This window comes from Elephantulus edwardii, unplaced genomic scaffold (assembly GCF_000299155.1).
Source record: "Elephantulus edwardii isolate Elephantulus edwardi_28Jun2011 unplaced genomic scaffold, EleEdw1.0 scaffold00012, whole genome shotgun sequence".
Lineage (NCBI taxonomy): Eukaryota > Metazoa > Chordata > Mammalia > Macroscelidea > Macroscelididae > Elephantulus > Elephantulus edwardii.
In genome coordinates, this window is record NW_006399762.1 from 2,014,848 (window position 1) to 2,027,655 (window position 12,808).

The 12,808-nt window shown below is 37.3% G+C and overlaps 1 protein-coding gene across 1 annotated transcript in view; it reads right to left on the reverse strand.

Moving 5' to 3' along the window:
• SPATA5 (spermatogenesis associated 5) overlaps positions 1-12,808 on the reverse strand; it is a 334,732-nt gene that overhangs the window by 217,718 nt on the left and 104,206 nt on the right. The window contains exon 14 of the mRNA XM_006881124.1: positions 11,809-11,888. Coding sequence (XP_006881186.1) covers positions 11,809-11,888 — 80 coding nt within the window. The remainder of the gene's footprint in view (positions 1-11,808; positions 11,889-12,808) is intronic.

A 12,808-nucleotide genomic window follows, 5' to 3' on the forward strand; every position in this document is an offset into this window, starting at 1 on the left:
CGGTTGGCGCAGGATAGAGCAGGGTTTAGGGCTGTTGTGCATAGGGTCGCTATGGGTCGAAAACGACTCGATGGCACATAACAACAACAAAATACAACTCAATGACATCAAGTTTTCTTCTGTCATCCTCATTCTTTGCCTATCTCTCTAGTACATAAGAAGTGATTCAAAAGACCATGTCCTGAATCAGGCATACTTTAAGTCTTCACACTTAGATTGTTGCAGGTCCCTGACTGCAGACTTCACAATGCATATGTCTTCAGATCTCCTGACTGCTGGTTCAAAGGAAGATAACTGTGTTGACAGTTTCAATCTTTTCTCCATCATGATGTTGCTTGCCTATTGGTCAAGTGTAAAAATTTTGTTTTTCTTGATTTTGAGATGTAATCTACATTGAAAGCTGTAGTCTTTGATCTTCTGCAACAGATGCTATCAGACTTTGATAATGGTAACTAAAACACATCAATTTTTTTTTTTAACTTTCACAGGAAGGTAATGTAAACAGAGTGCTCAAAGAGGCAAGGATAACTTTGTCTCATTAACTGATAAACTTGTAACTCTGTCTCATTAACTTTGGTCATTGGCCATTATGCTAGGAAAGGGAAAGGATCAGTGAAAGAGAGACAGACATGCAATGAGATGAACTGGCACAATGCCTAATATAACGGGTGTGACCATGACAGAGATCATGAGGATGGTGTAGGATAGGACAGGATAGGTTCAGACCTGGTCGATCTGATGGAGCCCTGAAGCCCTAGTGCCAACAAGCTGCATTACAATGCCTAAGGCCTCCAGTTTTCATCCACCAGCTGCTCTGCAGGAGGATGGGGAATCTCCTCCTGTGTGATTAATGGCCTCTGAAAACCTGCTGGAGGGTCAGCTATGAGTTGGTTCTAACTTGATGGTACGCAAAACCACAACACCACCACTACATTTTTAAAGTCACAGAATTTAATATAATAGGTATGATAAAATTTGTTTTCCCCACCCCTACAATTAGCATTCAAACTTGAAGAGTACTAAAATATGCCTAAAGAAGCTTGCTGTAAGTGCACTATCTTGAACAGAATCATTATCTAGGATACTTTGCATGGTACAGGTAAATATTAAGGAAAATGGTATTTTAATTTTTAAGTCAGGACAGCTATATTAAGAAATCTACCACTCTAATATTAATTCTCAATTCCTAGAAAAAAACAGTGCAACAAGAAAAATCTCAAGGAAAATTATCTTAAATCTTTGATCTACCTTTCCCAGCATAGTATGATTTTCTATGCTGGGAAGGACGAGTTCCTCCTGATTAGCATGCCCCAAGTGTATGTCATTGTTGCTGTTGTTAGGTGCACTGGGTAAAGTATGACTCATACGGACCCTAGGAACAACAGACCTGAACTGGGTCCTCATCATCCCTATGCCATTGTCATCATGTCTGATACACTGGAGCCCACTGCTGCAGTCACTGTGTCAATCCATCTTCTTAGGGCTCTTCCTTTCTATCAATGTCTCTCTACCACTTCAAGCAAGATGTCCCTTTTCAAGGAATAGACTCTTCTAATAACATGTTCAACGTATGAGTGACAAAGCTCCAAGGAGTGCTCTGGCAGCACTTCCCCCAAAATACATCTGTTTTTTCTTTTGGCAGTCCATGGAATATTCAGAACTTTTATCCAAAAGCAAAACTCTAAGGCACTGATTCTTATTCCGTCATCCTTGTTCACTGTTCAGCTCTCAAGTGTATATCATGGCCCAATCAGACAATCATCAAGAAAAACTGAACGTATGAGATGAATAGTAAACTTAACAACTTTAAAATATAAGTATACAAACTAATAGTAGGTTAAAGTATTACTGATACCCATACATAATAGTCTTCATCAAATTTAAAAGGAAAAAATAGGTACATGAGAACTTTTATTCCAAAAGAAAAGCTTTAATTTCTAAAATCCTGACAGTACAAGAAGTAGCAACAATATAGTTGTAACAGCATTAAATTTCAAGACATGATCTATTATCTTGTATGGGACACAAGAATTTATGTTCCCTTTCTATCAATTCTAGAAGCTCCCATGACTTTTGAGAAAGAAAAAGTTTGTGCTAGATGATTTCTAAGAATGTTTCCAGCTATAAAATTTTATGAAATTTTAAAAACCACCATAAAAACTCACATTAAAAAAATTTATAACCTTCCATGAAAAGTGTCATTTAGAGAAATGATGGCTACAAAAATTTCCTCTACAAAGCTTAATATCATGAATTCTGAAATCTGGATATGCAGGAAAAGAGGTCATTCCATTTCCTGATCATTATTTTAAAACTCAGTCTTTTCAGAAGACTGCTACGTCTGGAATCTTCATTTTCAGTGAAAGCTAGCTCAGAATTTCTTAGTTTCCCAGACAACTATTACAAGTTGAAATCAATTCTTGACTAGCAAGTGCAGAAACAGCTATATAAAAAGCAGTAATTAGTATTGCAGATTCTCCAAAACCTCATAAAAGATGCTGTTCAATCAGTCAAACTTTAATTCAACATTTAATTGCTCATATTTTAGTAAATGCAATCAACTTTTAATATTCTAGTTATAAAATGGCATCTCCAAACATTTTCATATAATTATTTTGTTATGTGTTGTTGAGCTGACTTAGACTCACAGTGACTCTATAAACAATAACCCTGAACCGTGCCCCATCCTGAGTCAATTTCACCATCTCTGACACATCTGACATCATTGCTACAGTCCCTATGTCAATCCTTCTTATCTGAGGTCCTCCTCTCCTGTTTTGACCCTTTGCCAAGCATGATGTCCTTCTCCGAGGACTGTTCTCTCCTGGCAACATGCCCAAATTATGTCAAAGAGTTTCAAAATTCTTGCCTCCAAGCAGCAACCTGGCTTCACCTCTCCAAGATGGAAAGTCAATGTTTGATATTCTTCTTCAGCACCACAATTCAAAGATGTCACTTCTTATTCTGTCATCCTTAATCACTGTCCAGCTCTCTGAATTACTTTGCAAAGTAATTGCAAAGACCATGGCCTGGATCAGGCACCTTACTCTAGAATGACACTGTTACAGCAGACTCCAAATGTAATTAATTTTTTTTTTTAAATTTCCTGACTTTTGGGGCCAGGAGTATTGATTGTGGATCCAAACAAGCTGAAATTGTTAACAATCTCAGTCTCTTCTACATATATCATGATGCTGCCAATTTGCCCAGTACTGAGAATCTGTTTTCTTGATGCTGAGATGCAATCCATATTGAGCACTGTAGTCTTTGGCCTTCTGCAGCAAATGTTTCAAGTCCTCCTCAGTTTTGGTGAGCAAGGTTGTGTCCTCTGCAGGTAGCTGATGAGTCTTCCTCCAATCCTGATGCCACACTCATTTTCATAAAGTCCAGTCTCCTGAATGATCTGCTCTGCAAATAGACTGGAAAAGTATGGGGGGGAAAAGATACATCCCTGATGGATTCCCTTCTTGATTTTGAACCATGCAATATTTCCTTACTCGGTTTATATGACAGTCTTCTGATCTAAGCATAGGTTTCATGTGAGTACAATTAAGTGTTCTAGGACTCCCATTCTTCTCAGAGTCAGCCACAATTTGTTGTGACCCACACAGTCAAATGCCTTTGCAAAGTCAATAGAACACAAATATACATCCTATTAGTACTCTGATTTCAGCCAAATCTATTTGACATTGGCAATATCCCTAGTGCCATGGCCACTTCTAAAGCCATGTACTACAAGCTTTTATATAACAATATTACTTTTTCAACACATATAATCTCTTCCTATATAACAAAACAAACTGCCTTCTATTTCTAAGATACAAAATTTTTCCAAATTTTAACCTGTGAAATGAAAATATCTCAGGTTTGTTTTCTCAGCACCATTTTATGTTTAATATGACTTTTACTTCAGTACTGAGACACACAATGTATCTTACAACTTTCAAAGATCTTAATATCTTTGAAGAACTGCCAAACTACCTATCATCTACGCAATACTTTTATTGATTTTCTATTTAATCAGTATCCTCCATTACAAGGGAAGCTATATTGGATGGGATTCATTTCTATTTCAATTACTGTATTTGTTTTAATATGGACACTAGTTTCATAACAAGGTTGCTTTGGTTGTGTGCTATCAAGTTGGAACTGAACCATAACAGATTCTCCAGTTGGCTTTCAGTCAATAAAATCACACAAAAAATCTATTTTCCCACATCATTGTTGGTGGATTTGAACTGTGTGCCTTTGGGATTGCAGTGTAACTTCTTATCAATAGGCTACCAAAGCTCTGTTATTAGAATATCTACACAGAAATCAACTAAAGTTAAGTTGTTGTTAAGGCATCTGGCTGCCAATCAAAAGGTCAGAAATCCTTGTCTATCAACCACTCTGGTAGAAATATGAAGCGTTCTGCATCTGTAAAGATTTACTTACTTGAAAACTCGATGGGGGAGTTCTTCGCTGTCCTATGGAGTTTCTCAGAGCTTGGCTCAACACAAAGCAGTGTATTTGGTGTGGGGTATATTGAAATTATTACAGTAAGAATATCTTTAAAGAAATCTGAATACAAAACACTGGGGTTTTTAAAGTTTTAATAAATGTCAGGTTCTAATGAAGCACAAGTTTATTTACAGTCTAATAAACTAAAATTTACTGTTATTACTATCACGATTTTATAGGTGGAGAAATTGAAGCTCAGAGAGGTTAACGTACTTGGCTATAGGTCTTAATTGCAGTTCTATCACCAATGCAAAAAGTACTCTAGAAATTGCATTCAACAAATACTGAATGAGTGAATGAATGAACAGCAGTATTACAACAGCCCACAAGACCATTACTTATACTGTTGTTGTCATTGTTAGGTGCCTACAACCCTATTAACAATTGATCTGGACCCTCACCTATCCTGTGCCATCCTTATCATTTCTGATGTACTTGAGCACATTGCTGCAGTCACTTTGTCAGTCTATCTGGTTGAGGGTTTTCCTCTCTTTTGCTGATCCTCCACCTTTGCAAGCAATGGTGTCCCCTTCCAAGAAATAGCCTCTCCTAACAACATGCCCAAAATGTGTGAGATGAAGCTTTGTCATCTTTGCCTCCAAGTAGCACTCTGCCTGCACTTTTTCAAGATCTGTTTATTCTTTGAGCAGTCCATGAGATGTTTGGTACTTTTCTCCAACACCACAACGCAAAGACATCAATACCTCTTCTGTCAATAAGTCATTGAAATAATGTACACTATATATTTAGTTAATTATATAACTAGACCTACAAATCTTTATCTATATTAATTACTGGAAGTATAAAAGAGAGGTTCAAGTGTCTACCTTGTAATCAGAATATCTAAATACAAATTTCAGCTCTATTAGTAATCTAAGGTAGTTATTTATACATATGCTTCTATTTTCCTTAGTGTAGAAAGGAGATATGACTAGGGTCTGTATCTTCTGGGGCTGTTTAGAGAATTACACAAAAACAAAAAGAACAAACAAGTCTCATTGCACAAAGTCAGAATTAACTCATAGCTGCCCCTCCAGAAGGTTTTCACAGACTGTATATTGCTCTTTCACCTATGGAGCTGGTGGTGTTTTCTAATAGTAACAGAGGTGCCAGCTTTGGGTCGACAGTGCAACTCCCTGAGGATTATGACTCCAGAAAATGTCCTGTTGTGAAGTTATACCTGGTAATTAAGTATAAGGTCATAGTAAAATGAAGAATCCAAATAACAGAAGTCATATTATTCAGAAATTAAATAAACATTTGAGCCCTCTTCAACTAGAGAATTAAGATTCAAGAATAAGTTTCCAGTTTCAAATCTGTTCTAATAATTTTTTACTTTTACCACAACATGTGAAGACAGAAAGAGAATTGATACTTTTCATTGTTATGTGGGTGAAAAATAATGAATATATTTGAATATATCACAAAAATCAAAGAAATCAGTCTTGCAGGGGTGCAGCCAGAATGTTCCTTCCTCTTGCATACAGTGAGCATACTGTCAAGAAAGCCTAGTCCTTAGAGGAAGACACCATTCTTGAAAAAGGAGAGAAAGGAAGAACACTCAATGAGATGGATTGACACAGTGACAACAGAGACTGAGGACAGCACAGGATGAGACAAAGTTTTGATCTGTTTTACACAGGATTGCAATGAGTATAGCACATGGTTTGTTGTTGTTATGTACCATCAAGTCACCTGAGTCTCATAAAGACCCTATGCACAACAGCTCTGAATCCAGCTCTATACTGAGCCAACTTTATTGTCTCTGATACACCTACCCACAGTGTGAGAGTCACTGTCAATCCATCTCATCGAGGGTCTTCCTCTCCTGTGCTGTCCCTCCACCCTCCCAAGCATGACATCCCTCTCCAAGGATTGGTCCCTCCTTGCAACATGCCCAAAGTATGTCAGAGAGCTTCAGAATCTTTACCTCCAAGTAGCACACTGATTTCACCCTCTCCAGGATGAACCCGTTTCCATGGTATATTCAATACTCTTCTCCAACACCATAGCTCAAGGGCATCAATTCTTCTATCATCCCATCATTGTCCAGCTTGCTGATGCACTGAACGTAATTGCAAAAATCATAACATAGATCAGGCGCACATCAGTCTACAGACTGATCTTGTTACTCCTCTGTATTCTCAAGATGTCCCCGACAGCAGTCTTGCCCAATGCAATTTGTCTTTTAATCTCCTGGTTGCTGGTACCAACAGGGTTGACTATTAAGCCAAGTAAACTGAAGCTGTTAACAGTCAATCAATCTAGTAGGGAGAATCATTGTTTTCTTGATGTTGAGCTTCAATTCATATTGAAGGCAGCACTAGCACCTAATAATAACAACAAAATACTACATAATCATAGTCCATGGGGATGATTCTGGATCTTGTGGCTGCCTCAGATATCCTGAACAGAAATAGTAACTCTAGGAATTGCCAGTTTTATTCATTCAATCCCACAGATGCCATTCATTCAAGAAAGCTGTGCCAAGAGATTGTAGATACTTGGGATCCACTCTCCACCTCTTTACTTCTGAAGATAAAGACAACTAGTGGAGGACAGACTGATGCTTTGCTGCTGTTTGCTCTTTTTGCTCCATTATAATCTTGCAAAAGGGGAACATTTAACCGAGGCTAGATGTTTTCAAGAACTTGATAAGAAGAACAGTCTCATTTTTCTATGTTTTCTTCTTCCATATGCTTTAATAAACATAAAAATAATTTCTTTTCCTTGGAATTAAATATTTGTATACTATAGATAAATATACTGTTTTGTAATTTCTAGAAAATGTGTTGAATTCAAACAGCCCGACAAGCAAAAATATACATGTGAAAGTTTTATTTATTGTAATTTTAATAAGGGCAATCTAACTAGTTAACTTTATCACCTCTAGGTAATCCTGGTTCAATGCATAGCAAAGGAGAAAAAAATGAAAAGAAATGTGATTCTACAAAATTTTTATATTTAGAAACAACCAAATTATATAAGACTTAATGCAAACAAAATACAATAAAACTCCCAACTTTGGACATAAGAACACTGAAGTCATTTAGCAGTCTTTTATTTTTTTTTTCTGAAATGTTAAAATAATCAATCATGACCAGAAATCTTTCTCTACAAAGAACAGTATAGCTTTTATTTGTACTTGATCTGAATAAACCACTGAGAGCAGGAAGTATAAAAAATACACAACCATAGCAATTTCACTACTATCAACTATGGTCTTCCCAATTACATGTTATGCATCAGAGAGCTGCATAACGACTAGTATTATAGAAGAATTGATGCCTTTGATTTGTGGTGCTGGAGAAGAGACTGGAACATATCATTGACCTCCAAGAAAACAAATGGCTTTGTCTTAGAGAGAGTGAAACAAAGTTTCTCCTTGGAGGCCAGGATTTTGAAGCTCTTACATACTTTGGGCATGTGGCTAGGAGGGATAAGTTTTTGGAGAAGGGCATCATTTCTTGGAAAGGTGGAGGGACAGTGCAGGAGAGGAAGACCCTGGGTGAGATGGGCTGAGATAGTAATTAGGGCAGTAGGAGTAGGTGTGTTGGAGTCAGTGAGGTTGGCTCAGGATAGGGCAGGCTTAAAAGCTATTGTACATAAGGACACTATGAGTCACAGGTGATTTGCAGGCAACTAACAACAACAAAAAATATCAACTCAGTTCCCACTCATGGCAAATCTCCATAAGGTTTCCAGAGTAGTAAGATATAAAAAAAAAGAGATGACTCATCTTTAACCTAAGGAGCACTGGTAGATTTGAACCTCTGAAAAGGCTGGGCAACCCACTTTAGGCAACAACCTGCACTCTTTTTTAAAAAAAAAATACTGATTTATTTACAAAGATTGTATAGATTATTTTTCACACAAGATCCCTCCCATTTACTTCACCCCCCCCCATTGCACTGTACAACCGTATCATTAAGTCCCCACCCCCCGGCCCATCCTTACCCCTCTGCTTTCACCCTCCCCACCTCCTTGGATCCTCATATTCATTCTATAATAATGGTTTTATACAGTATTTGTCCCCATGGAACCAAGTTAGTTCACTCAGCATAATTCTCTCTAGTCCCTCCCAAGTTAGGTAATAAATCACAAAATCATTGCTCCTGTGTGCTACGGAGTATTTCTTTGTATGAATATACCACAGCTTCTTAATCCATTCATTTGTGGCTGGACTTATGGGCTGTTTGCATGTTCTTGCAATGGGGAATAATGCTGCTATGACCACTGGTATACAAGTGTCCATTTGACCCTCAGTTCTCATTTTCTTGGGATATATTCCAAGCAATGGAATAGCTGGGTCATATGGAATTTCTATATTCAGCTTTAAAGGAAGTGTCAAACTGCCTTCCAGAGTGGCTGTACCAGTTTACAATCCCACCAACAGTGTGTAAGAATTCCTATCTCACCACATCCTCACCAATATTTATTGCTTGCAGGCCTGATAAACCTTGCCATTACAACTGGTTTGAAATGGTACCTCATTGTGGCTTTAATTTGCATCTCTCTTACTGCCAGTAATTTGGAGCATTTTCTTCATGTGACTGTTGGCCATGTGAATGTCTTCCGCTGTGAAAACTCTTTCCATGTCTTGTGCCCATTTTGTAATTGGGTTATCAGTCTTTTTCTTGTGGAGGCCCAGAAGTATTGTATAAACTTTTATTATAAGACCCTTGTCTGAGATGGTATTGCCAAATATTTCTTCCCAGTCAGTAGGTTTTCTTTTCACTCTGCTGGAAAAAGCATTTGATGCACACACGATTCAATCTTTAGAAGGTCCCATTCATTAATTTTATCCTCTTCAGATTGCGCATTTGTCCACCAACACTATTTTTTTTTCATATTAACTAACTTGTTTTATTGATGAATTCTGCGAAATGGAATACTTTATTACACTGAAGACACTTATATGCTGAAGTCCAGTTTGGAAGTTGTCTGCAGGAGCTGGATTCTACAGAGGCTTGTTTGCTGGTTCTGGTGAGGATTAGGATGGAATGTTGATTCATTAATGGGTGTGAGATGATGTGATTCGGCCTCCTATTTAAAAACCCATTTGGCTGGCAGTATGGGAGAAAACTGGTTTTACGCTGTCCCTGGTGGCCTACTCGATAGAAAGTTATGCTACCAAGCCAAAGGTGGGGTGATTTTAATCTGCGGCCCTCAGGTCTGGTTTTAATTGTTTTTGGTCAAACGTTCTTCTAAGTGGTGTAGCACTGGTCTGTCCATTTGCTATACAGAGGTAACTCATGGTGGCTATGGTGCTAAACAATGTGACACTGATGTGTCAAATGCAATAATGGTTACCCATGGTGAACAGTGTCTGGTGGAGCTTCCCGACTAAAGCAAGCGTGGAAGCAGGAGTGGCATCCACTTCTGAAATGGCTTGTTTCCAGAAACTATGAACGTTGGAGAAACGACAAGTGTTCAGGGTTTCTGTTCATAGGATCACTATGAGTCACTTATGACTCAACAGCACTTAACCACAACATATGAGACAGCATGGTGGTGAGATGTTAGAAGTGCCCAAGGTAAGAGGGATTGATCCCACATTCTGCCAGCCAGTCCTCCAGTACTCTTAATACACAGTAACTAAAGACTCATTCCTTGCTATTCAGTCTGAACTGACTCATGGCTCTCTACTAGGTTTACAAGGCTGTAAATTGCATAGAAAAAGACTGACCATCTTTCCACCTTTGCAGCAGCTGGTGGATTTGAACAAGTAGAGAGGTGAGATCTTTAAGATAGCAGTATAAGTACCTACAGAGTAGAGAGGATTTAAAATCTGATAAATACAGTTTAACATTTGTACTGAGAAAAATGGCTCCCAAATACATAGTTTATCTAGCATTTACTTGAGAAACCTTTTAGGAGAGCTCTGTTACATACTTTACTAATGCATCCCATCCTGGAAATTTTTAGGTTTTGAAATCCAATGTCCTTGATTTTACCTACACATAGGAGATTACAGTACTTTACCAAACTTCTGGAGTTTCTTTTGCTTTTCCTGTTGCTGTTGAAGTGGATTAGAGCTATTTACAACCCTCTTTATGTTCTCACTTCAGAAATAATAAGAGGGCCTAAGTACCATCATAACCCATAAGGAAAAAAAATTGGCAGATATTTAGAAAATTTCTATTGTCATGAGAGCAGGAGACCTTGCTTCCTTCATGACTATTGTATTTAGCTGAGTCAGTTCTGAGTGAGAGTCATCCTTTGTTCAGCAGATGAAAACACCCCCCCACCACAGCCCCCAACAATACCCAACCCACGTGCCACTAGGGCTCTTTCTTCAGGACTGCTTCTGCTGTTTTTATTTGCTGTAGAGAGTCAGTACTCACAGAGTGAAAAGTTTCTATAATTACATATTCACCTCCACTAAGGAAGAGCGAAAACAGCAATGCTTCTTGGCACACTTGAAATGGGTTCACAGACAGGCTGCCTTCTAATAATACTACAATTACCATCAGCAAACATCTAATTATCCTAAATGTATACATAAAGAAAACTGACACAAAGTGCATGAATAGGTATTATTCTGCTTAAGTATTTGTAGTACATATAATTTAAAAGGCCTATAAATATTTGTAGAAAAAAAATTGTATTTGGAAACACTCCTGATAGTTATACATATACATACAAGTTTAAAAACATTACATATAATCCTCTTTATCTTCTCAGATTCAACCCCAAAATACTAATTTATGTTTTCTTACAACTACATTTTCACTCACTTATTCACTGCTGTGGATACACAACCAACTCATAGCTGACCTTCTATCAGTTATCCAAGGCTGTAAAAAAAAACCTTGGGAAGAGATTGCATACTTTTCTCCCCTAGAGGCCTCTAATGAATCTAGAGGCACACTCTTAGAATTAACACAGCATACTTTGAGTTAACACAGTAATTCTTTACCGAATACGCCAGGAGAGTTGCCTAATTTTCATCATAATATGCTTTTACTGGACATTTAGCTTAATCCAGTTTTATTTACACTGCTGAATATACACATCTAACGATCCTGATTTTGTTAAGCAATAGTAAAGATGTCTGTAGAGAAATAAACTATAAAAATTACATAATGTCAAAAATAGTTATTTTTAAAAACCGAATGAGAAAGGATTACATCATGAATATTCAATGCAATGAAAACAAAATAAATAATAAAATTATAAATATCTAAAAAAAATTAAAATTAATAAAATACAATGCACACATTTTCTAAAGTTATCCTTTAAGTCAATTGTAGCAATGCACAAAATATGTATAAGAATATTAATTTCTCTATATATGCTTACCTGCCCCTTTCAACTGCTAAGGCATCAAGTTCATCAAAGAAAAGTATTGAAGGAGCCACTGCTTTTGCTTTTCGGAAGATCTAGTGGAAACAGCAACACATTAACTAAAATTAGAAAACTCCGTAGTTGGCTATAGTTTAAAGTTGTATTTAGAGTACCATCAGCCAGCTGAATCAATTCACAATAGATTTAAAAGTATTATCTTTCACAGTGTTTAGTCATAGACAAAACTACCAATATATATTCATTGAGATGTGTAGGCGGCAAAAAGCAATCAGCAATCAGGATGTATAAATAATCTCAGCTAAAATTTGGATTTCACTGCTTCATATTCATATGATCTTTAGGAAGTGATTTGATTTTAGAAAACTCCACATTCGACATCTACGAGATGAAGGTAAAAATAAATATGTACAGAGCAGACTGGATATTTGTTGCCATTCCCAAGAAAAATGATGGAAAAATGTGGAAATTATTAAATAGTATCATTATCATCACATGCAAGCAAAATATTGCTGAAAAATCATCCCCAAACAGCTAGAACACTATTTCACTGACAGAGAACTACCAGAAGTAGAAGCTGGATTTAGAAGAGGCAATGAATTACAAAAGCAATCTCCATAATAGTCTATGTGTTTCCTACTGCCAAAGGGGCCCTTTAGAGTAGTGAGAGAAGATCTTCACCCTGAAACCTACAGCGCCCCTTTTCAGCAAGAAGTAGTTAAGAGAATACTCCATCTCCTTTTTCCTTATGAATCAGAGTGAAGTCTCTCTCAGGGAGAAGAGATAGGGAATGGCAAAGGACAACTGACAAAGGAGATTAATCAGAACTGGCTTTGACAAGCACTGTGGCAATTGGACAATTAAAACAGACATTCGGAGGGGGGAAGAAGAACGAACTGGAGAGGAGGGTAGAGAAAACAGTGCAACAATGAATGAATGAAAACCCAAAACCTCTGTAAATGTTCACTAAAACTAATAAAATTTAATAACAATTTAA